At 44.2% G+C, this 26,109-nt stretch overlaps 1 protein-coding gene across 1 annotated transcript in view; it reads right to left on the bottom strand.

Annotated features, from left to right (window-relative positions):
* The window catches only part of CRB1 (crumbs cell polarity complex component 1), a 142,152-nt gene that overhangs the window by 76,513 nt on the left and 39,530 nt on the right, over positions 1-26,109 (bottom strand). The window contains exon 6 of the mRNA XM_033916808.1: positions 1,563-2,516. Coding sequence (XP_033772699.1) covers positions 1,563-2,516 — 954 coding nt within the window. The remainder of the gene's footprint in view (positions 1-1,562; positions 2,517-26,109) is intronic.

Genomic DNA, 26,109 nt, shown 5'->3' with positions numbered 1-26,109 from the left:
CTCCACTTGATTGGCAGTCTTCATGTCTTCGCTAATGATCACCCCCAAATCACGTTCCGCCTTGGTCCACTGCCCGCCCTCTCCCCTCCTCTAAACACACCTCTTTTCTCTCTGTGCATCTAGAGGCAGGGGAAGGCCTAAGTTGGTTTTAGATATGTCTAAAAACCAGCTTTGGTTATGGGTACTTGGACAATCAGGCTTTTTGATCGTCCAAGTAGCCACTTAGGACACTTTTTAGACTTTTTTTTTTATTATTATTACCCCCATAAGCTTTAGTGGCCAACCTAAAACCAGATATTTAATGCCTGGGTGTGGTTTGGCATTGAATGTCTGGGAATAGAGGTGGCGAAAGACATAAAAACACTAGCTGCCACTGGATGAATATTGGTCAGACTGGGCACGTGTACCCATGCCAATACAAACCTTCCAACAGTTAAATTTCAAGATTTTAGATTTAACATAAATGACACTTAAGGTGCCAGGAAACAAGTGTTTTCGTGAATAGCATCTATTAATTGACACTTCCTTGATTTACATCAGGCCAATAGTAGAGATAGTTTGTAATGTTTTTGCCAGGATTTATGAAATAGGTGCACCACCGGGCACCTATTTCACCCAAGGGTCGCATTTATAAATTGGGCAGTATTCCCCCCACTCCCACCTGGTTGGCAACAATTGCTGAAGAGAATGCTGCATTTGGCAAGCTTGAATTATTAATATGTAGTTCAATGGGGAATTCAGGGTCCATTCCCTTCAACCCGCCCCCTCCCCCCCCCCCACACACACACTTCCCCCTTCTCTTACTGCTCTTCTTTTTAACCCATGATATGTACGCTTGTGTTTTCAATAGCACACTAGAGGTGTTTTTGCTGGTGTGTATTTCAGTTCTCTGTTTGGGGTTGCTCTCTAAACTTACTGTGAAACCATTAGATACCAACTTCAGCTTTGTTTCTCAAAAATAGGTGGAAAGTAAAAAAAAAAAAAAAAAGGTATAAGGATGGTCACAAATGTCATATTTTTCTTCAGCTTTGAGGACTGTTATTCTTGCAATGCACAGTCTCAATTCGATAGATCCTCACTTGCAGGGAATGTCCTGGTTTATGGGAAGGGTTTACAATTGCAATCGTGGATCGCGATCTTTCAGCCCATCTTAACATGTGCCGTTTAGCACACGACCCACTGTCTTCTCTCCTATTCTGTGTCTTTGAGGAACCCCCCCCCCAGTACAACAGGTCCTTATTTACTCTCCTGCTCTGCCCCTTCTATAATCAAATCACGGCAACTTACATTTTCTTATATGTGCAATGTCACATGCCAGAATATTCTTCCCATCAGTCTGACCAACAGGTTTTGACTTCTGTGCATGGATGCAATTTGGGATTTCAACAGAAATAGCTACGAGATAATAACTAATATCCTCCATTTATTCCCCAGTTGGTAATAACGGCTATCACCTATTTCTTGAAGGTCACTGTGTTTTGTTACGATTACAGAAGTTGAAGTTTTGCATCTAAGTTTTGAGCTGGTATGAAAAGTCATTAATGCTTAGAGTGCATTCTTACCTCCCACGCAATTTGGTCCCTCATAGGGCCGATAGCAGTCACACTGATAACTCTGCCATAGGTTGATACATCGTCCCCTATTCTGACAAGGATGGTTTTCACACCAATCCTTCTTACTGCATCCTGCCTTGACATGTAATGACATTTCAGATGATATGTCCTCAGGGGTAATCATCTTTGAGTCTATTTGAATGTCTCGAAGACAGCCTACAAATGAAGTTTCAGAATGGATATTATAGATGTTAAAGACGGAGTCACTACTTATCTCCCTGGCTGGTACACCACCCAAAAATGTGCTCTGAAAGGCAAGGGCCAGGTGATTACTACTTACAGTAGCAGTGGTTGTATTTACGCATTTCTCTACACAAGAGCTGTCAAGCAATTTAAGACTAACAGCTCTGGCTAAGGTTACCTCTACTGAATGCCATTCTCCATCACTGACATTCGGTAAGACATGTAAGAGCATCTTTGACTGGTTATTGATGTGCAGGGACAAGTATAAATAGCCATTCAGCAGTTCCAGCTCCATAAAAGTATCTTTATTCCCTCGGTGAAATAGAAGAGTTGTAGGTTGCACAGTTTGAAAGCGGAGCGTTAGGTTGTAAAATGGTTCCTTTTCAGGCTCTGCAGTGCTGGAAACGTGAAGGAAGCTGTTTCCCTGGAACGAAAATGTGGTCGTCCTTTCACAAAGTGGTCCTGTGAAGCCTGAAGGACATGTACAGTTGTATCCATGTTGATCATTTTGCAAATGGGGCACACACAAGCCCCCGTTTGGGCAGGTGTGATCTACGCAGCCAGTGAGGATTTCTGTACAATTCCAGCCCCCGTATAAATGTCCCTCCTTCTTTTCTAAAGGGCAGTGGCAGAGGTAGTGCCCGGGAACATTCTCACAGTTGCCACCATTTTGGCATGGGTTCATATGACATTCGTCTATATCTTGATCACAATGGACACCTAGAAAATAAAAGAAATTTTGATTTATAAGTTCAAATGAAAGCTTGTTCTCATCCAACGCCTGCTGTACTAGGCTTAGGCTGGAAACTAAGAATAAATTTGCAATATAATAAGTAATCTACCCCTTCAAAATTTTCTGAAACAGAAATATTTTTAACTTTTTTATGAAACTTTAGTAATTAAAGTAATAAATGCCTAGATACACGCTAGGATCGTATGATCTGTAATCCGCATTGTATAAGATAAATAAAATATTATGGGAAAGCTGTTAAAATTGGAGGAGTAGTTTAATAGTGCAGCAGACTGAGATCCTAGGGAATTGGGTTCAATTCCTCCTTCAACTCCTTGTAACCCTGAGCAAGTCACTGAACCCTGCAATGCCCTGGGCACTAGGGTTACCAGATGCCTGGGAAAACCCGGATATGTCTTCTTTTTAGAGGACTGTCCAGGTGCCGAGACATTTTTTTGGTTTGTTTAAATGGGGGAGTTTGTCTGGGTTAAGCCGGCTCTCCCGACTCCCCCACCTACCTCCTCCCCGGGCCCAGCTGGTGTAATTTAATCTTCAGGCAACTGGCAGCAGCAATGAGGTGAGCCTGCTGCCACCGGCCTGCCTCAGAAGCCGCCTTTCTGCAGGCCCCACCTACACGGGAACAGGAAGTTACTGCAGAGAGGTGGCTTCTGGGGCAGACCGGTGGCAGCATTTTCTCCTTGTTACTGCTGCCGGCTGCTTAAAGATTAAATTACAGTGGCTGGGCCCAGGGAGCAAGTAGGTGGGGGAGTTGGGAACTAGAGAGGTCATGAGGGGAAGAAGCATTAGAGGTTGGAAGAGGGGGAATGGGAGATGAGGGGAGGGGGCAGGAGAAACAGCATGACGGGAGGGAGGGATGGAGGGAGAAACAGCATAGGGGGGCTGGAGAAACAGCATGGAGGGATGACTGGAGATAGTGCTGGATGGTAGTGCAAACAGCAAGAAAGGAGGTTGGAAGGAGAGAGAAGGGCACCTGTGGGAAGGGTGGAAGGAGAGAAAGGAAAGAGAGGGAGTGGAAGGAGAGAAGAGAGAGAGAGAGAGAAGAGAGGGGGAGGAAGGAGAGAGGGGGGATAGAGAAAGCACCTGAATATGATATATACAGTGCTGTGTGCTGTGTACGGTGCTGTGTACATCTAGTAGAAAAAAAATATTAATGCAACCCCACTTTGGATGTCATGGAAGAGATGCTGAGGGATGAAGAATATTCATGATGCAGTTACCCTAAAACACAGTATTGTGCAGAATGCACTAATTGGAAAGCTGAGCAAAGTCTAAACATTTGAAAACTGCATGGAATTTACCGAATGATAAGCTAGGTGAATTTACTGACAGAAAAACTGAAAAATACACAATTTAATCAACAGATTATGGGACTGGCATAATTTTTAATACAGATGGCAAAAATAAATAAAGCAATAGGACTACCTATGATTAAAAATATGAAGAATGTGATGGGTGAAAAATAACCATTTTTAAGTAGTCTTAGTGGGAAGTTATCAGCATGGATTACTGTTAAGATGTGCTATTTTACTGTCAACCCCAGTTATTAATAACTAGATCTCATTGTATAAAATGGAACCTGTTCTAAAATAGTACATGGTAGTGGTATAATAACACCTCAACAGTAACTATGCCCCTAAAATGGAAATTTTGCATATTAGCTCTGGAAAAGTGATTGAGAACAGTAGCAGCATCTATAACTTGGGGGGGGGGGGGTTTGATACACCACCTTTCTGTGGTAACATTCAAAGTGGTTTATATATTATCAGTGGTGTGGTTAGGGGAGGGGGGTAGGGGGTGGACCGCCCCGGGTGCCTTGTTGGTGGGGGTGCCGGCACCTCTTCGCTTCTTTCTCACCCCCATTCTTCTATAGATCTTCACTAGTGTGAGCAACTTCTCCTGCCTGTTGCTCACGCCATGCCTGGTTCCCTTCTGAATCACTTCCAGGTCACAGGGCCAGGAAGTGACATCAGAGGGAAATCCAACACTGGCACAAGGAGCATGCTGGAGAAGCCACTCATGCTGGCGAAGATCTAGACCCCTTTGCGACTAGATTTTAGTCCGGCCCGATTCACTTACCTCTCTGCCAATCTGATTCCGATCCGCGCATGCAAATGAGGGGATCGGCAGACAAACTAGGCAGGGACCCAATTCACTAAAGAAATCTTGCAAACCGACTGGGCTGACCGATCAACACAAGAAGCGACTGCTGGGGACCAGTCACAAATGTCCTTTCCGACTCTCCAGCTCCATTGCTGCCCTGCTCTCTGCTGCCCCGACAATATTTATATCTCTGCCCCTATCTCGTGCTCTGCCCCGAATCTCTCCTGCCTGCCGCCCCAAATCTCTCCTGCCCTTCCCTGCACTGCGAGCCTGTTTAACCATGGGCTCGCTGGGCTAGTAAAAGTAAAGTTTAAAAAAAAAAAATTGCGGCTCATAGACGCATGCACAGACTATCTACAGATGGTCTGCGCATGTGTTATGATCGCACACTAGCGATTCGTGCAGTTGGAGGGAGCGTTACTTCGATTGCCCTCATTAAAATTTTTTTTTCTTTTGGGAATTCGTCGGGCCTGCACGGATCGGCCACGGATCGGGATCGCAATGGAGGTTAGTGAATCTAGCCCTAAGTGACTTGCCCACAATCACAAAGAGCGGCAGTGGGAATTGAACCCAGTTCCCCTGGTTCTCAGGCCACTGCACTAACCTTTAAGCTACTCCTCTATAAATATTGAGTACATCTGTCCCTTCATTAATGGCTCGGTTCATAAAAACAGATTACCTAGTATTAGCTGTGAATCAACGCTTAGTGAAGCAAACACGTAGAAAAAAAATTATCATCCTCAGCCTGTTTTGAAGGTTACAGTCAGCTGCAGAGTTAAATATAACCAGTCTTTCCCAAAGAAGCACAGTTATGCTAAATTTGTTAACCAAATTTTCCAAAGGAAATCCCAAAGATGTTTTTCTGCGGTCTCTTAATCCCTGCCTTCACTGACACTTCTGCTTCGGTACTAGAGGTTATGCATGATAGGATATATCCATTCATGCAGGACCCTGGACTTAGTTCAGTAAAGATTTTTTTTGCCACAGGCACAAAGATGTGAAAGATCCCTTTGCAAATTAGCTTCTCGTCTGCCTGCCAGACTCAGTGCTCATTAGAAATTGCTTGCTAACCCCACATGCGTTTTAATTTACATTTAGCCGTGCTGTGGGTATCAGTGTATATTTCAGACAATTGCACATCATCAACAAGGCCATTTTGTTCAAATTCTATGATAAATCATATCAATTGAAAGCTAGCAAAATCCTGGTTGAGTTTAATTGTGTCATTGACTTCATGTACTCAATACAGTTTCACACTGTTATAGTAATTAAACCACAGGAACCATATCATTATCTCCATTTTCCATCAGTCTCTAAGAATTAGCCCCTGAAAAGATTACCGTACTACATGTGTGAAACATGGTGCCTGAACCGTTGTCATTTTTAAATTGAAAATATAATGCACACCCCTTTAAAATTACCTGTTGATGCCGCCATTAAAATTAGGGAAAGCCATGTCCTTTGTGCAGTCATTTTCACTACAGCTGTATTATTCTAGCTACATAATCCAGGAAGCAAGTTGTGAAAAATTTAGAAACCATTCCAAGGAACGGAGGCTTCAGGTCCAAGATTAGTCAGTTCCACATCTCTCTGGCTGATGATTTAGCATTACAATGTATCCAAGATGAGCCAGATTACAAGGGCTTACCATAAAACTCAGTATGCAGTTTATGCAAGGGTGACCGGATAGTTCTCTGACAGACCAAGAATTTGCAAATTCTAGTCATGTGCAATTAGATAGCAATACATTAAAATACAGAATATGTTACCCTCACAGATAGACTTTTAAAATAGAATGGCCTTAAAATTAGCATGGCCAAGGCAGCACTCCATATCTTTTCACTCAAACCTACTTTCAATCATCCCTTCTTTTTCTGTCTCTGCAGATGGCACTGTCATGACATGACTTGATTACTGTAAATCCCTTAATACAAGGCACCCAAGCACAAGATATCAGACAACTTCAGATTCTTTACTCAACTGGTAATAAAACTCTTGAATTCATTGCTGGAGAATGTAGTGAAAGTGGTTAGCTTAGCAAGGTTTAAAAAAGGTTTGCATAATTTCCTAAAAGAGAAGTTCCTAAGCCATTGTTAAGATGGCATGTGTAAATCCACTGCTTATTCCTAGGATAAGCCCAGTCCCTCCTGCCTAAAGGGCTGCATGCTGCAAATGATGGGGCTTCCCCCTCCCAATGCATCTTGGGATGCAGTGGGAGAGGCTGAAGGCCCTGATTGGCTCAAAATTGCCAAAACTTGAAGAGGGATTGGGTGGGAGTTATTTTATTCATCATCAGGTGGTTGAAAAGGAGGGCTTGCTGTACTTATTCATAAATCTTTGCAGTGTAGGGCAACTTTGTTGGATAAAGATGCAGATGGTAGGTTTATACCAGGGATCTCAAAGCCCCTCCTTGAGGGCCGCAATCCAGTCAGGTTTTCAAGATTTCCCCAATGAATATGCATTGAAAGCAGTGCATGCACATAGATCTCATGCATATTCATTAGGGAAATCCTGAAAACCCGACTGGATTGTGGCCCTCAAGGAGGGACTTTGAGACCCCTGGACTTTATACTGTTAAGGCTCTGTCTTCAAGGGGTAAATCTAATATTGGTGGTTTATGGTCCCACTCCCCTGCAGTATCTTGCCAGCCATGCTGGAAGCCATATTGCCGGCAATCGGTATTTAATATACATAAACTTATTTTGCCTATGGCTTGTTGCCAGAGTACGCATCTGCCATATGGTGAGCACAGAGTGGTGAGAAGGGAAGGGGAAGGGAAGGGGATGGAAATGATGGTGCCATGAATAGTAGGGAAGGGAAGGGAAGAGATGGAAACTAAACAGATTTGAAAAGGAGGAAGAAAAGTTGATCGTGAAAGATGGATATGGGGCAGGAAATAAAGAAGAGGGGAAAAAATAGTGAATCGACAGGAGGCCCTGGAAATAGAGTTCAGAGTACAGGAAAGCAGAACCAGAGATGATTAGAAAGATAAAATCACCAAACAACAAGGTAAGATAAATTATTTTATTTTAATTTGTAAGGAAGGTAATGGGATTTGAAATACCGCCTTAATATTCAGTAAAGGTATCCTGAAAACCTGACTGACTGATGGTCTGTAACCTCTGTTATAGACAGTCATTAAGGGGCATTTCCAATAACATTAAACTGTTTACTTGGTTTAGTCTTCCTCTATGCTACTAACAAAACCGTTGCACCTTGCTTGTGGCTTATCTATCCTCAGCGTATACCAATCAATAATAATAATAACAGTTTATATACCACAGGACCGTGAAGTTCCATGCGGTTTACAATGATTAAAACATGGTACAGAATGAGTTAAAAGCTAGTGATTAACAGCTCTAGGGATCAGTTATTGTGGCGAAAGAGTTGTGGGGGTCAATGCCTAGATACTTCAGGAACAGATATGTTTTTAGGCGTTTCCTAAATTCCCCTTAAGTAGTAGGCGTAAGCAATTGTTCTAGATCTTAACCCCATAGTGCTGCCTCTCTAGGGCTAGAAGCAACAGTGCCTTTTTAGTAGTGTGGCTGGGAGTCCTACAGAGCAATCTGTCAAACCATCTTCTGAGAAGAGCAAATCGCTTTCATGGAACATGCACAAGAAAAAAGTAGTAACTTAGACACTGAACTCAATATTGTTAAATATTCCCATTTTTAGTGACCTGCCTATGACCTCCAAGAACAGCATGATCTTGGGACATCCCTGTGGCAATTTAACACTCTGTACCTGAGATTAAGGTCTACATGATATCTATAAAATGGATTTCGGCTTCTCTCTGGGAAGCAATATTTAATTTGTCAAAACCTATTTGCATTTATGCTAACATAACATGCTTTCAGTTTAATTAAGATCATAGAGTCTATTTAATTTCTGAAATATTATTTTTATGAAGCAATTAGCATTGCTTAATTGTCAAGGGAACAAAACACATTAAGGAAATGATATAAATTTGGTAAGGTCCTATTAGAGAATAAGGATGCTATAAAACCTGTATGTCATTCTGACTGTTCTTGTCACACTATTTTAATTCTTGAATATTCATAGCAGTTTTTAACTTAGCCACATCTCAGCTGGAACTTGTAATGCAAATTTTGATAATTGTCGAGAGAAATGCTGTTACAAGGTATCTAACCCATGAAGTCACTTTGGTTCACGTTAGTACCCAGGTTAAGAACGAGTTACATTTTTAAAGCTGTTCTTAAGTCATATTTGTATGAAACCACAACCACATTCTAAAGTGGCAACATTCCAGAGCTCATATTGTGATGTCATAATGCCTCATTCCACCAATGCCTATGAGCCAACTTCAACAGTGATGTCACAATGGCCTGATTATTCATATACAGGCAGTCCCTGGGTTAAAAACGAGTTACGTTTTTAAAAAACTGTTCGTAAGTTAGATTTGTATGTAACTCTGAACTTGTAGATTTAAAGATTCTTGCTGCTTACCTCTGCTCCCAGCTGACAAAAGGGCCGACTGTCCCTACACGTGTTCCCTCTAAGGTACAGCATGCACAACTGCACACTGTTCTTAATGCAGCCGTGCATCATTCCTGAATCTGCTACAGGAGACGTGTAGGAAGGAGTCTATGCCACTGGAAATACTGCTCGGTGAAATCAAATGAAACCACAACCACATTCTAAAGTGGCAAAATTCCAGAGCTCATATTGTGATCTCATAATGCCTCATTCCACCAATGCCTATGAGCCAACTTCAACAGTGATGTCACAATGGCTTGATTATTCATATACAGGCAGTCCCTGGGTTAAAAACGAGTTACGTTTTTAAAAAACTGTTCGTAAGTTAGATTTGTATGTAACTCTGAACTTGTAGATTTAAAGATTCTTGCTGCTTACCTCTGCTCCCAGCCGACAAAAGGGCCAATTGTCCCTACCAGTATTCCCTCTAAGGTACAGCATGCACAACCGCACACTGTTCTTAATGCGGCCATGCTTAATTCCTGAATCTGCTACAGGAGAAATGTAGGAGTCTATGCAACTGAAAATACTGCTCAAAGAAATCAAATGAAGCCACAACCACGTTCTTAAGTATGAGTCATACTTAAGTCTGTAACTCGAGGACTGCCTGTAATTACATGGAGAATGTGACTGTAAATGCATTATATTTTGACATTTCTTTATGAATTTCTTTCTTTTGGGTCCTAGCGTACCTTTTCAGATATGGTGAACCAAGGCAAAGCATATAACTCCTGAAAACATCAATGTATAAATGTGCAAAAAAAGACCTTAGGACAAATATGCCCCCTCCTTTACAAAGCCGCGCTAGTGTTTTCTAGCGCCGGCCGCTACGGTAACAGCTCAGACGCTCATAGAATTCCTATGAGCGTCCAAGCTGTTACCGCTTTGGCCGGCGCTAAAAATGCTAAGCAGGGGGATAGTCACACTGTTATGGAATTAACTACGGTAAAACACCATCCCCCGAAGTCACCATTCCTGATAGAAGTCAAACGGAAATCTTGCTCTCCACAGATTTGACCGTTCACCTGGCTTCTCTTGCCTGGTTAAATCCTTGCAAATACTGGATGGATCAAGTTTAGTGTAGGGTGGGTAGTTAGAGCGATGGCTGAGCAAAGTTATCTAACTGGTGATATTCAGCCTCTAGATCAGGGGTGTCAAAGTCCCTCCTCGAGGGCCGCAATCCAGTCGGGTTTTCAGGATTTCCCCAATGAATATGCATGAGATCTATTTGCATGCACTGTTTTCATTGTATGCTAATAGATCTCATGCATATTCATTGGGGAAATCCTGAAAACCCGATTGGATTGCGGCCCTCGAGGATGGACTTTGACACCCCTGCTCTAGATGGATAACTTAACCTATAAAGTGGCATGACACAAATAGCAAAGGTAAAATTAGATTGACCACTGAGGACATTACCCACTGGGAAGAGGGGAGAGATAATGATGTGTAGTGAATGTGTTTGTAGGCAAGAATGAGCAGTTTGAATTTTGTGTAGAATCAGAGAGGAAACAAAAACAGTAACCTATTTTCTTACATACTGCCTGCAAACCATCAAAGAAGTGTACATTTGGCTATAATAGGTATTTTTCTGTCCCTGGAAGGCTCATAGTGGGGTTTGTACCTGAGGAAAAGGAGGGTTAAGTGACTTGCCCAAGGTCACAAGGAGATGCAGTAGGATTTGACCTGGGCTCACCTGGTTCTCTACCCCCCTGCTTTATCCACTAGGTTACGCCTCTCCTTCAAGATTCAAGACACAGAGGGCCCCTATTACTAAGGTGCACTAGCGTTTTTAGCGCACGCGGGAAATTACCACGCGCTACGCTTCTAGAACTAACGCCAGCTCAACGCTGGCATTAAGGTCTAGCATGCGCGGCAATGTAGCACGCGCTATTTCGTGCGTTAAAGCCCTAACGTGGCTTAGTAAAAGGAGCCCAGAGTGCTACATGATCTTAATGGTGTTCAAGGAAGAGCAAATGTTCTACTTTGTTCTGAACATACTCCAAAAGAGAGAGATTTTCAGTGGCATTCAGACATCATCATATCAGGTAGCTGAGATCACTTTCAGGGACATTTTCCGACTCCACATGCAAATTTTCCTTGAGCTAGTCACCCTTACTTTCTATCCAGCTCTACCTTATCTGTCTATACCTGTATGTTTCACCTCTGCTTATTCCTTATGCTGTCTATTAAAGTGTTTTATTGCATATTGTGTTGACACTGCAGTAGAGAATGACACGGTGACAAAATTCATCACCGTCCCCGTCCCCGCAGATAACCGAGGGAAGAATCAGAGTATGAATGGCCACAACCAATGACCCCCAAGTTTTGCTTTGAGGAATGCTGGTGTAGAAGGACCGAGGTTGAAATGGACACTAAAAATGACATGGGATTATTGCCCCCGGTTATCCGTGGGGACGGGAACGGTGATGAATTGTTGTCATTGTGTCATTCTCTACATTGCAGGTATCATACTGTCAAATAACGAAACAACCTCATTTGCAGGAGATTCTTACAACAAACACCGATTCTCAAAAAAGTGTTTAATTAAATTATAAAAGAGAATCTCAGTACTGGGAACTAACTTTCACTCAGATTCACATCGGTTAGGAAGTCAATTGGGTTTTTGAAATGAGCTAGCAGCTTACAACAGAAAAGCGGGCATATACCCCTGATGAACGGAGAACTTCGTTAGGTAGTTCTAAGCCACACCGTACTTTCTTAAAAAAAAAAAAAAAAAAAAAGCTAAGTGATTTCTCCCTGAAATATTAGATTATACAGGGTATATTGGAGAGTACTTTTGACTCCTATCTCCTCTCACCCTGGGTTCTGCATCCCCAACCCTAAATGTCATGTCTGTCTGTTCAAGTTAGATTGTAAGCTCTTCTGAGCAGGGACCGTCTATAAATGTCAAAATGTACAGCGCTGCATACGCCTTTCAGCACTATATAAGTGATAAGTAGTATTAGTAATTGTAGAACAAGCGAGTAGTTAATTGATTTTTTTGCACCAAAAGTTTACATGTATATGAAAGATTTCCTAAAATTTATATAAAATTATTTTTTTAAGAGAGAAAATAGTAGTGGTGGACTTGTATAAATTTTGCTGTTTAGCGCTAAAGGCATGGTACCACTGGGATATTTTACCACTACTGATATTCTTTTATAATTTAATTGAACACTTTTTTGAGCATTGGTGTTTGTTGTATATCTTTTAGGAATCTCCTGCAAACATATCAGTATCATATCATATCATATCATATACTGATATCAGTATATCACAAACTGTGTGCTGCGGCACACTTGTGTGCTTCCTGAGATTTCAGGTGTGCCGCAACACACTGGAAGAGGAGGAGAGGCGCCGGCTGACTGCCTACAGCAGTGTTCATCAACTACCAGTCCGCAGAAATTTTCTGCCGGTCCACATGGCCGGCACGTGCATCTGCTGTCTGTATTTTTTACTGTTCAGGAAGAAATGCATTTGTTTCTTTTTCTCTGGGGTTGTACTGCATGCAGAGTTTTGCATCTTAGGGTTTTCTTTGTATATATTAGTACTTTTAGTTTTTGGTCCCGTATTTGCATAGGGGTTATCTGTTTTCTGGTAGGAATGAATGTTGAGAAGCATACAGTGTGCTTTGTGTAGTTTATGATCAAACAATTTTTTTTTATTGATGCAGAAAACAAATATAATCACCAATGACAAATTTAGGAATATAGCTTTGTGTAGTTTAAGTTTGTGGTTAACCATTATGTGTTAATAAGATTATTTTGTGTGTGTTTATATGAAAAATAAATGGAAAAAAATGTGTTATAATTAGTACTATTATGGGGGCGGGGTCTGGCCCACGACTTGGCCAGGTGTTCTTCAACCGCCGGTCAGTGGACAAAATAGCTCTTTTATTTCCACCAGTCCATAGGTGTAAAAAGGTTGAAAAACACTGGCCTACAGGACGTGCCTCTCGCAATGAGAGGCACGTCCTGAAGGCAATCAGCCGACGCCAATGCCTCTCCTTCTCTCCAACCTTCTTCCCTGCTGGCACCCCAAATGTGGCTCGGGGCCCATCTGGAGGGCTTTTGCGCATACAAGGACGTCAGCATGTGCGTGATATCATCGCGGCAGCATCCGCACACTTCCGGATGCCTCGAGCCACTACGTTTAGCGTGCCACGGCTCGAGAAACTTTGCAGGACACTGGGTTATATGTTACTATGTTATGTCATTTGATACACTGGGTCACCTTTGCACACTGAGTCCATTTTAAGAGACTTTGATAATCCACAGGTAGCATAAACAATGCCATAACTCGGTGTTGCGCAAACTTTTTCAAGCCCCAGCACACTAATTTCGGGGCTGCGTCTGCAGAGCCTCCAGGCGTGCGCAGACATCGCCGCAATGATGTCATGCGCGTATATATGATATCATCGTGTGAATGGCTGCGCATGCGTGGAGGCCCTCCAGATGGGGCACTGAGCTTGCTAACCCTGAAATTACTACACTAATGGGGGGGGGGGGAATGTGGAGAGGTGGAGAGGTGCCAGTGAGGATAAGAGAAGCAAGTGCTGGCTGACTGCCTACAGGACGTGCCTCTCGTGGCACACCCAGAATCTTGCCACAGCACACAGTTTGCGATACACTGCCATAACTTGTACAGTAGAATCCTGATTAACCGGTACTCAATCAACTGGCACTCTCAACCAACTGACAAAAAAATTGCTAACAAAAAATAATCATCTCCCATGCTGACCCGACAACCTGCTCTCTCCCTCCAGCCCCCGAAGTAGCAGCAGCAGCCAGTCCTGACCTGACAACCCTCCTCCCTCCCTCCAGCCCCCAAAGTAGCAGCGGCAGCCGGTCCTGACCCGACAACCCTCCTCCCTCCCTCCAGCCCCCAAAGTAGCAGCGGCAGCCGGTCCTGACCTGACAACCCTCCTCCCTCCCTCCAGCCCCCAAAGTAGCAGCGGCAGCCGGTCCTGACCTGACAACCCTCCTCCCTCCCTCCAGCCCCCGAAGTAGCAGCGGCAGCCGGTCCTGACCTGACAACCCTCCTCCCTCCCTCCAGCCCCCAAAGTAGCAGCGGCAGCCGGTCCTGACCCGACAACCTCCCCTCCCTACCTCCAGCCCCCAAACCTTACTTTCCTGTCAGTGCCTGAGCTAATCAGCGCTCAGGCACTGATCATAAAGTAAGGCAACGACATCTCAGACCTGTCAGTAAATTTTGGCTGCAAATGTGGCACAACGAGGTTAGCGAATCGCTCGGAGTGATCATTTTGACCTCGTTGTACTAAATTTGCACGTCAGTATTGGAGACTGCTAGAAAACTCAGAAAAGACCTCCCTAAGGTGTTTTGATAATCTGCCGCTAAAATACATGCACGCTAAATTGGCTAGAAACGGTTTAGCGAGCACGTTAAAGGCAGATTGTAGTTTTGAGAATCTGCCCCTCAGTGGGGATGCTGACCCTAGGAAGCAGGTGGCAAAAAACAGCCCTAAGTGAGGCGGGAGACTAGAATAAAGTGACCTGAGAACCCTTGAAAAAGCCGCGTCTAGCTGCGAAATGGGTCCCCGTCGCGCTTATCAGTACTCTGCACACTTTAAAGGTACGTGACGTTTTGCTGTTTGTAAGAAAAAACAAAAATTAATGCATGATACAGTAAAGTCTGATTTACACATATAGAGAGGTGGAGGTAATCCGGTCAGTGATGGAAGTCTTAAACCTTTAATAACTTGGCTTTGGATTAAGATATCTTCGGATTATAATATCTGTATCCAAGTAGGTTTCTGAGACCATTTTCCTCCAGAATCTCCTTTGAGTACCCTTTGGTGGTATTTATTGTGTATTTGAGGCCTTGGTCCTCCCCCAACTTTATAATCAAGCCCCCTCCAAAACTACAGCACTCTTGAATGGCTGGTGGGGAAGTCAATGCCCCGCCAGCCTAAGAAATCTGCTGCCTGGAACACCATCCTCCCCCCCCCCTCCCCTCCGGGTTGCTTTAGCAGCAAAGAAGTCAGTGGCATGCTTTTAGATACTGGCACCGGCACTCCACAAGCATGCTCGGTTCATGGCATGAAACAAAATGGGTAGATATACATTGCTTATTTATGCTTTCCAAAAATACCAGGACTAGGGGGCATGTGAAGAAGCTACTAAGTAGTAATTGCAGAAAATATTTTTAATGTGTAATTAAACTCTAGAATTTGTTGCCAGAGAATGTGGTAAAAGTAATTAGCATAGGAGGATTTTAAAAAGGTTTGGATAATTTCCTAAAAGAAAAATGCATAAGTCATTATTAAGATGGACATACAGTAAAGATATGCGCAGAATTGAATCGGTTCAGCGGACGGCCACCAGGATGATCTCGGAGCTCTACACTCTCGAGGAACGTAGGGAGAGGGGAGACATGATCGAAACATTTAAGTAATAATAATAATAATAACTTTATTTTTGTATACCGCCATACCCAAGGAGTTCTAGGCGGTTTACATTAGATTAACAAAAAATTACAAGTGGTTTAAAAACAATTGAACACTATTAGAAGCAAGCAATAAATAACAAGTGGTTCGAAAACAATTGAACAATATTAGGAGCAAGGAGGTAGAATGAAGTTAGGAGAAAGAGAGGGGGGTAGGTTAGGGGGGGAGGGGGTGGGTAGGTTGGGAAAAGAGAGGTGGAAGGGGGCAGGAGGAGATTGTTGTTCATTGGAGAGGGGTGTTAGGTGTCTTGTCCATGGAATAGGTGAGTTTTAAGAGATTTTCTAAACCCAAGGTAGGTGGGGGCCTCAAGGACAATTTGGGCTAGCCATGGGTTCAGTTTGGCAGCCTGGAAGGCAAAAGTTTTATCAAGGAATCTTTTGTAGTGACATAGTTTTAGGGAGGGGAAGGCGAAGAGTTGAATTCTGCGGGAGTGCTTGTTTATGTGATTCAGATAGAAGTGAGGGTTTAAGTAGCTTGGGGATAGGCCAAATACTGTTTTATAGCAGAAGCAGGCAAATTTGAATAGGACTCTGGATTCAAAGGGTAGCCAGTGAAGTTTGTGGTAGAAAGGGGTGACATGTTCCCATTTTTTCAGGCCGAATATGAGGCGGACCGCAGTGTTCTGGATCATTTTGAGTCTTCTAATGGTTTTCTTCGTGGAGCTCAAGTAAATAATATTGCAGTAATCTAGTATGCTAAGGATGGAGGATTGTACCAGCAGGCGGAATGAGGTCTCGTCAAAGTATTTTTTAATGGTGCGGAGTTTCCATAGCACCGCGATGCATTTCCTAACTGTGATGTCTGTGTGTTTCTCCAGGGATAAATGTTTATCTAGTGTGACTCCCAGTACCTCACGGGACGTGTCGAAGTGGAAGATGATATTTTCTTTCTCAAGGGACCCTCGGCCACAAGAGGGCACCCGCTCAAACTCAGGGGCGGAAAATTTCATGGCGACACCAGAAAGTATTTCTTCACAGAGAGAGTGGTTGATCATGATGGGTCATTTGGCCTTTATCTGCCATCATGTTTCTATAATCAGAAAGTTCTATGACATCACAATGCAGGGGTAAAGAGCCTTAGCCTATAGGAAGAGGAGATGCAAATGTTAAGAGCCTTAGCCAATAGGGAGAGGAGGAGAGAGTGGCTGCTGCAGACACCAGAAAGTATTTCTTCACAGAGAGAGTGGTTGATCATTGGAACAAGCTTCCAGTGCAGGTGATCGAGGCAGACAGCGTGCCAGACTTTAAGAATAAATGGGATACCCATGTGGGATCCCTACGAGGGTCAAGATAAGGAAATTGGGTCATTAGGGCATAGACAGGGGGTGGGTAAGCAGAGTGGGCAGACTTGATGGGCTGTAGCCCTTTTCTGCCGTCATCTTCTATGTTTCTATGACTTGGGAAGATCCACTGCATATTCCGGGGATAAGCAATACAAAATTCGTTTAACTCTTTTGGAATCTTGCCAGGTACTTGTGACCTGGACTGACCACTGTTGAAAACATGATACTGGACTTCACGGTCCTTCAGTCTGTCCCAGTATGGCAATGCTTATATACTTATGAATTTCTGTTTTTGAGCATAAACTGTGTTAAAATATACGGTACATTAGGTCATCCTAATAGGTTCACAAACTTTTTCTCAGCACTGTATGAGAAATTTAACATGAGTGAATTGCATCCCAAGTATGGGATTCATGCTGGTGGAAAAAAAAAATGAATGATGGTCACAGCACAAAATCGTAGAAGAAAGAAAACATTTTTGCACATGAGAAAAACTTGAGAATGTTGCAATTACAACAAACAGGTTTGCCAAGTTGTTGCAGCTTCTTGTCCGTACCAAAAGAATTCTGGTATTTTTTGAACTTTCTCCTTTGTTCCCTGACAAATTATGATGAGATCAATATGCCTGGTATCATCTGCAAAAAGCCAATTTTTTTCCCTGACAGCTGTTCCACAATATTGCTTATAAACATTTTAAAAAGAATCAGAGCACAGAAAGATTTGTGGAAGTAGAGAAAATGATGGCTGATAAAGACCCTATGGCCAATCCAATCTGCTCATCCGTACTAAGAAGCTTACAATCTGTCATAGAGATCCTCTGTGCTTGTCCCATTATCTCTCACATTCCGATACAGGGGTACTTTTACAAAAGTTTAGCATGCACTAAATGCTAAGAAGACCATTTTTTACCTAAGGGCTTCTTAACATTTAGCACATGGAATTTGTGAGTGCTAAGCTTTAATTTAAAAAAAAAAGAAAAACTCCACCGTTTTCATCTCCACTGCTAGCAACAGTGATGGGTCATACCTGGATAGTGACACTGAAGGGGGTGGAGGGAGTTATCAATGTGACATACCATTAAGACAGGTTATAGTACTACAAGCTGTGTTATTTTCATAAAATACTATATATTCTCAAATATAAACCTAGATTTTGGGGCCCAGGTTTATATTAGAGTCTTCCCCTCTCCCCTCAGACCCATTGCAGGCTTCACCCTGGGCCCATGTTAAGCCCTGCTGATCCAGTGGTGAGCCAAGGCAAGAGCGATCCTCCTATGTTCCGGCTATGTGCAATCTCACTATTTAAAATGGCGGATGTGAGTTCCCACAGTGGTTGCTATGTTTATTTACCACCTTTTCACAAAGAGATTCCCCCAAAGCGGTTACAATATATTGAATAATAATCAGGTATTATTAAGTATTTTCCCTATCTGTCCCTGCAGGCTCACAGTCTAACTGTGATCCCTGGGGCAATGGATGGATTAAGTGAATTGACCAGAATCACAAGGAGCAGGCTAGGATTGAACTTGCAACCTCAGGGTGCTGAGACAGCATCTCTAATTACTAGGGCACTCACCCACAGTAACTTTGTGAGACTGACACAAGTTTGGTTTATATTCAAGCCAACTTGTCTTTCCATTTTATGAGGGGAAAAAGGTTATCTCGGCTTATATTCAGGTATATATGGTAGTACCCTGTTCTAAAGTAGCATGACGTAGTAAAATAACCCACCTTAATGGTAGCCCACATCGATAACTTCCCCTCTGAATACCTAGGTATAAGACAGCTGCTGGAAGGTATCTGGGTACTGCTGCTGCATCTTGGAGCTAGAAGTTTGGCTCTGCCCAGACCAGGGTCGGTTCTAGACATGCTGGGGCCCAGGGCAGAAATTAAGGAGGGAGCCCCTCTTTTACCTGCCCATCCCCTAATTTCCTCACCCATAGGCAGCGGAACGCTTTTTTGTTTGGGGGGGTCCAAAAGCTTCACCCTAGATCCCGCCCCAGACCTGCCCAAGCTCCGCCCCAGACAAGTGCTTCCCAATTTGGTTGGCAGAGAGAAGCAGAAAGGAGGCATTACCGGAAATACAAAGGACCATGTGAGCGAAGTGGAGAGATTCGTGAGCTCCTGTAATGAGAAGTACTGTCCCTTCGACTAGATTTTGAAGGGTAGTTATGGTAGACTGTCAGTCTGAAATAGAGGTCTGCACGGAAATGGGGATCCCCCCTGGCCCACGGGACTCCCACAGGATCCCCCTCTGGCCATCGGGACTCCCATGGGGATAGAAGCAGAGTTCAACTTACTGAGGCCTACCTAAATTCCGACGATGCAGCTGAGAGACCAGTCCGGCGCCGTGGTGGAAACAGCCATGCTGAGCAGTGAGCTCAGCACGCACACAGCTGAAAGCCTTGCTGATTGGTTCAGTGGCACGGCGGGACGGGATCAGCAAGCAAGGCTCTCAGCTGTTTACGTGCTGAGCTCACTGCTCAGCATGTACACAGCTGAGAGCCTTGCTTGCTGATTGGTCAGCAAGGCTAGAGCGGGAAGACACAGGATGTATTTAGTGATCCGCTCAGCACCCCGAAGGCCCTGATACTGGCGAAACTCGAAGAGAGTGACCCGAGGAGGCAGGAGACATGCAATCGAGTGATTTTTTTTTTTTTTTTTTCCAGACCCGAGCTAAGGCGGAGCAGCAATGAGCACAGCAGGCAGGAGGAAGTGCTTATCAATATTCCTTCTCTTTCTCTCATGCTCTAATTCTCCCATATCCTGTCTCACTTTTACGTGGTCTCCTATTCCCCATTACCACATTTCTACCACCTGTGTTCGCTATCTTCCTTTCAACTCATGTCCTTTCTATTCCCCCAATAATCACATAGTTCTACCATTTCCACTTCTCTCCTCACTCCTTCTCTAGTAGCTTTACATTTCCTTACTTCTTCCCCTTCACCCGCCAACATCTTTTTCTCCCATCTCTTTCCTCCTGTCCCCCATCTTTCCTTCCTTCCATCCTCCCCTTCACACCCATTATCCAATATGTCTTCAGAGAAGCAGGAGGATTCGGCAGCCGGCAGTCAGGTAATTAACTTAAACATAAAAGATACTGTGGAATTGACGATCCTGATGAAATCTTTTACTGTGTTTTATATTTTCATATTGTGTTTTATTTTTGAATTCATCTGCATCCGGAAGTGACATCAGAGGGAGAGCCAACACAGGCGCAAGCAGCAAGTTGGATTTGCTTCTTGAGCCGGCGAAAAAGATAGAGGTACGGTAGGGGGGGAGTGAAGGCGCGTGTGTGGTGGGGAGGAGTGGGGAGGTGGAAAGGAGGAGGGGTGCCAGCCCCCTCACTAAGACAGTGCCTGGGATGGACTGCTCCCCCCCTTTTTTACACCACTGTACCCAAGTGAGTGGCTCTAATCCAGGTAGGAGCCATTCCTACCCAGATAAGGGGGGGGACATTAACAACATGGGTAATTGTTATGTCAGGTTATTTTACAAGTTGTGGTATTTTAGCACAAGGTCTCATTGCATAAAATGATATCCTGCAGTGGCGTACCAAGGGGGGAGCGGGGAGGCGGTCCTCCCCGGGTGCACACCTTAGAGGGGGTGCATAACCGGCCAGGTCCGGATCATCCGGTGCTGGTCCGCGCAAGGGCCATCGGCAGCGTCTGGGCTGCAATGGCGATGAGCAGCATCGGCGGCCCCTCCCCCCCGCGATGACACTTAAGATCGGCAACGGGCCTCCTTCTACCCCCAGCATCAACAGGAACTTCAGATTGGCAACGCGAAGCTCAGTCAAAAGCTTCCCTCTGACTGAGCTGGCGTTAGTTCTAGCCACGTAGCACGGGTTTAGCGCGCGCTAAAATGCTACGTGCGCTAAAAACGCTAACGCAGCTTAGTAAAAGGAGCCCAGAGTGTTGCAGGCAAATAAAATAATAGCATCGCCTCCCCCAGGTTTGGTTGGGAATGGAGGAGATTAATTGTATGGTTGGAATGGATCTTAGCAGGTACAGGTGGGTTTAGGTTAGACTCTATTGGGGATGGGTAAGAATGGGTGAAATTTCTGTCCCTATTCAGCATATTATATTTTTCACAGCAATAAGGAAGATTTGGGACCTGTGTTATAAATTCATAGAAACAGGAATATTTGAAGGCTTAATTCAATATCTTTTTGATAAGTATCTGATAGCTATCATTTTATCATGTTTTGAACAGTTGAAATGATATTTTGAATATTTGGATTAGCTTAGAGAATGACATAGGGACAATAGTGCTGCCATTTTGGGATTCAACGTTTTTTCAAGGACACACGTTTTCTGGAAATTAAGCATAATGCCACTTTACAGAGCAATGGTCAGACCTCACTTGGAATACTGTGTCCAACACTGGTCTCCATACCTTAAGAAGGATATAACTCTGCTGGAGAGGGTGCAGAGACGAGCCACAAAACTAGTCAAAGGTATGGAGAATTTGAGCTACGAGGAACGTCTCAGAAAACTGGGTCTGTTCGCCCTAGAGAAGAGAAGACTGCGAGGGGATTTGATAGAGACTTTTAAAATATTAAAAGGATTTGATAAAATAGACCAGGAAGAAGCATTGCTAACATTTTCGGAAGTCACACGGACACACCACTGAGTGGCAGCAGGTTCAGGACAAACGTCAGGAAGTTCTGTTTCTCACAGCAAGTGGTTGGAGCTTGGAATGCTCTCCCGGAGGAGGTTGTGGCGGAGACTACTGTTCTGGATTTCAAGCGCAAGTTGGATGCACATCTTCTTGAAAACCATATTGAGGGATACGGGAAATCCGGGTCTCCCAAAAGGTGTACTTAAAATGGGCCACCGCATGCGTGGATCGCCGGACAAGATGGACTTCGGTCTGATCCGGTGAAGGCATTTCTTATGTTCTTATTTGGCAATAAGATCAGATGGCCAATCATGCCAGTAAAACAAACTACTTGAATATCAAGGCAGACTTGTTATCATACTTTCTCTCTTATTTAACATGTATCAATAGTTCCTGGTGTTTGTTTTATTCTTTACATCACCTCATACGAAAAGTGTTTTCTAGTACACCTCCTGAAACATGAAGGTAAAGCTCTGAGTGTGAAGAAAGAGCAGCACCATTGTTTGTCAGGTGTTGAGAAGCAGGATACAAGGAAAATGTGTCAGGAATGTCATAATAAATGCTTTCAGGGAGAACATTAGACTTCAATCTCAAACGTGACTTGATGTCAGCAAAATCTATTAGAGCAGACTGACGATGATTAAAGCTACTTAGTACGAAGCTGTAGAGCTGTCTCTGTTTATGCCCTCCGTAGTTGCAGAGTAAAAATAATTTGTGCAATCTGGGGTTAAATTTTCAATGGTTTGGTTAAGAATTAGGTGGGTAAGTGGAGGATTTCTTGGGTAGAAAGGTTGAATCCACCTAGGTGGATTTTTTAGTCACTTGAACGAAGGGGAACGGAACTTGATATACTGCCTTTCTGTAGTCACAATCAAAGTGGTTTACATATTATATTCAGGTACTTATTTTGTGCCTGTGGCAATGAGGGGTTAAGTGACTTTATCGGCAGGCAAGCAGGGGGAGAAGGGCTGATGAGGATGCTGACAGTGCACGGAGATCTGAGGCCACACCCCTTATAAAGTATATCGTGTGAAGTTTGAAGATTTAGAGATAAGTTCAGATGGAAGAACACTTATCACTACTTTAGAGCATTAAAAGAGAGCACAGAGGGGTATTATTGATTGTATTCAGATTGGTCTCTCTGTATCCTACATACATATATGGGTTAAGTGACTTTCCCAGTCATAAGGAGCTGCAGTGGGAGCACCATACCCCTGCCTTTATAGACAAATATTTAACCCCCTACGCTTCAACCCGTACACTACGTTCAAATGATCAAGATCTGCTTGTTGTCACCTCCATCTGAGAAATCTTCTACGACGCCACCAGAAAATCCATCTTCTCAGTCATGGTGCCCTCACTCTGGCACACTCTTCCCCTGCATATAAAGCAGGAGGCCGCTCTCACATTATTCAAGACAAAACTCAAAACTTTCTTATTCAAAGATGCTTACGATACCTACCCCCTCTTTTACTAAGATGCGCTAACCGATTAGCGTGCACTAAATGCTAATGCGTCCATAGGCATGCACACGTTAACATTTATCATGCGCTAATTCAATTAGCGCACCTTAGTAAAGGAGGGCCCTAATCTAGGATCCATTTTTCTTTCCCTGAAATAATATTTCATTTCAGGTTCTCATCTCCAAACGCCTCTCTAGAGGCGAACTAACCCCTAATGTTCTATCCACTCCCCCCCCCACCCCCCACCCCACTTCCTTTATTTTCTTTTTTTAATCTCCCAGAGAGTGGTAGAAAGCTGGAACGCTCTTCCGGAGACTGTTATAGGGGAAAACACCCTCCAGGGATTCAAGACAAAGTTAGATAAGTTCCTGCTGAACCAGAATGTACGCAGATAAGGCTAGACTCAGGGCACTGGTCTTTGACCTAAGGGCCGCCGCGTGAGCGGACTGCTGGGCTCGTTGGACCACTGGTCTGACCCAGCAGCGGCAATACTTATGTTCGTATGTTCTTACCACCTCTTGTACCTTCCTCTCCTGGCATGTCAGTCTCAAGTAAGATATGTAACCGCACCCCCCCTCCCCTCCACTTAATTATTTTGTGATGGATTTTTTTTCTTTTTCTTTTTAACCTTTATTTTTAAATACTTTTATTGACTATGTAGATAAATTTTGATGGACGGTATATCACAGAAATAATAAACTTGGAAACTTGGACCCAGTTCTCCAGGTTCTCAGGCCACTGCGCTGGCCACTAGGCTATTCCTCCACTCCTATGTTTATGAATTTGTCAGACATAGAAAAAAAATTCCTGTGGCTGTAACTTGGTTGGGGAAGAAAACAGTACACACACATTAAATAATAAAACAGATTTGAACAGCGAAATGTAAAAAAATATACACATGTAGTGAAAGCATGTACTTTACAATGTCAGATAGATGGCGTAAGTGTACACACATGCATTCTCCCACAGTATAAAGTACACAAGTAGTCTGTGGTTGAATTTCAGCTGATTTGAGTAGGGGGGGGGGCCTCAACCAAGCTCATCCTTTGCTAAGAATTAACGGAGGAAGTTAGGCCAATGCACTTCAGATTCAAACCATGACCTTCAGCAAGCTCATTCACTGGGAAACTATTACACAGCAATGTACTATTGCAGTTGTGTAAGTTCTACTAAAGTGAAGAAAAAAGAGGTTTCACACACAAAAAGGGGGGGTTAGGTAATCTTTATACTAAATATGCAGAAGTGTGTGTGTGAGCACTGTAAATTTAGGTAGACAGTTCGTTCAATGGTAGCTGAAGAAATCCGATTGTATTATGGCCATAAGGTGGCAGCAGAGTCTAAATTGCAGACTTTGGTTAAACAAAACAGCCATTACTTGTACTACAGGAGATAGAATGTCTTAGGCTAGGACCTGATTTATAAGGTTTGTGGCCCTTTTGCTCAGATACAAAGCCAGTATCTGACCCTTCAACAAAGAAAAATCCTTTTGAATACTGGCTTCTATTATTACTACTTTTTAATAATTCTCGACTACACATTCTAATGCAGGGTTGTCTAACCCAGTGTTTTTCAACCGCTGTTCCGCGGCACACTAGTGTGCCGCGAGATGTTGCCTGGTGTGCCGCAGGGCCGCCGGGCCCGGAGCTTACAGGGGGCCCGAGGCAGGGGCGCCAGTAGCTCGCCAAGGCAAAGTGAGTCGATCACCCAGGACTCACTTTGTCTTGGCGATCTAATCCACAGTTCTTCAACCGCCGGTCCGCAGGAAATTTTTGCCGGTCCGCGCAGGACCGGCAAGATTGACTCATTTGAACTTCCTGCCGGTCCGCGCAGGACCGGCAAGATCAGCATCGGAAGCGTGCGCTGGGCCGGAGAGATCTTGGGGAGCCTCCGACAGTGGCTTTCTCCCCTCTCTGCAGCTCTCCTTTACTTCCCAGCGCAGCGATTCACGAAGGCAGCCTCGGGGCTTTTGCTGAGTCGCGGCTGCCTCTGATGATGCAACTTCCTCTTTCCTCAAAGGCGGCGCGACACAACAAAGGACCCGAGGCTGCCTTCGTGAATCGCTGCGCTGGGAAGTAAGAAGAGCTGCTGGGAGGGGAGAAAACCACTATCAGTCTGGGAAGCTGCTGGGCAGGGGAAAAAAGGGACAGCTGCTACTGGAAAGGGAGAAGGAGAGATGCTTCTGGGAGGGGAGGAGGGAAAGGAATCTGGGAAGCTGCTGGGCCAGGAAAAAAAAGGACAGCTGCTACTGGAGAGGGAGAAGGAGAGATGCATCTGGGAGGGGAGGAGGGAAAGGAATCTGGGAAGCTGCTGGGCCAGGAAAAAAAAGGACAGCTGCTACTGGAGAGGGAGAAGAAGGAGAGATGCTTCTGGGAGGGGAGGAGGGAAAGGAATCTGGGAAGCTGCTGGGCAGGGGAAAAAAGGGACAGCTGCTACTGGAGAGGGAGAAGAAGGAGAGATGCTTCTGGGAGGGGAGGAGGGAAAGGAATCTGGGAAGCTGCTGGGCAAGGAAAAAAAAGGGACAGCTGCTACTGGAGAGGGAGACGGAGAGATGCTGCTGGGAGGGGAGGAAGGGAAGAGAGTTACTGCTGGACAGGAGGCTGGGAGAAAGAAAGAAAGGGGGCAGGCAGGGAAACAGAAGGAAAGAAGAGAAACAGAAAAAAAGAAAGAAAGGTCAGGGAGAGAGGAAGAAAAAGTTGGGGGAGGGAATGAGGTGTGGAGGAGAGAAAGCATACAGGCTGATAGAAGGGAAGAAAGATTGGATGCACAGTCAGAAGAAGAAAGTGCAACCAGAAATCACCAGCCTGGCTGGGCGGAACTTCCTCTCCGATTGCAGAATTGACGTCAGGGAGAGCATGCGTCGGCTTTGGGGCCTGTTATCCATTGGTGGGTCCTGTTCCCCGATGGCAGCGGCAGTGGCAGTGGCTTGGGGAACGGCAGGGAGAAAGAAAGAAAGGGGGCAGGCAGGGAAACAGAAGGAAAGAAGAGAAACAGAAAAAAAGAAAGAAAGGTCAGGGAGAGAGGAAGAAAAAGTTGGGGGAGGGAATGAGGTGTGGAGGAGAGAAAGCATACAGGCTGATAGAAGGGAAGAAAGATTGGATGCACAGTCAGAAGAAGAAAGTGCAACCAGAA

The sequence above is a fragment of the Geotrypetes seraphini genome, chromosome 12 (assembly GCF_902459505.1).
Source record: "Geotrypetes seraphini chromosome 12, aGeoSer1.1, whole genome shotgun sequence".
Lineage (NCBI taxonomy): Eukaryota > Metazoa > Chordata > Amphibia > Gymnophiona > Dermophiidae > Geotrypetes > Geotrypetes seraphini.
Note: the sequence above shows the minus strand (reverse complement) of the source record. Positions and strands in the feature narration are given on the sequence as shown.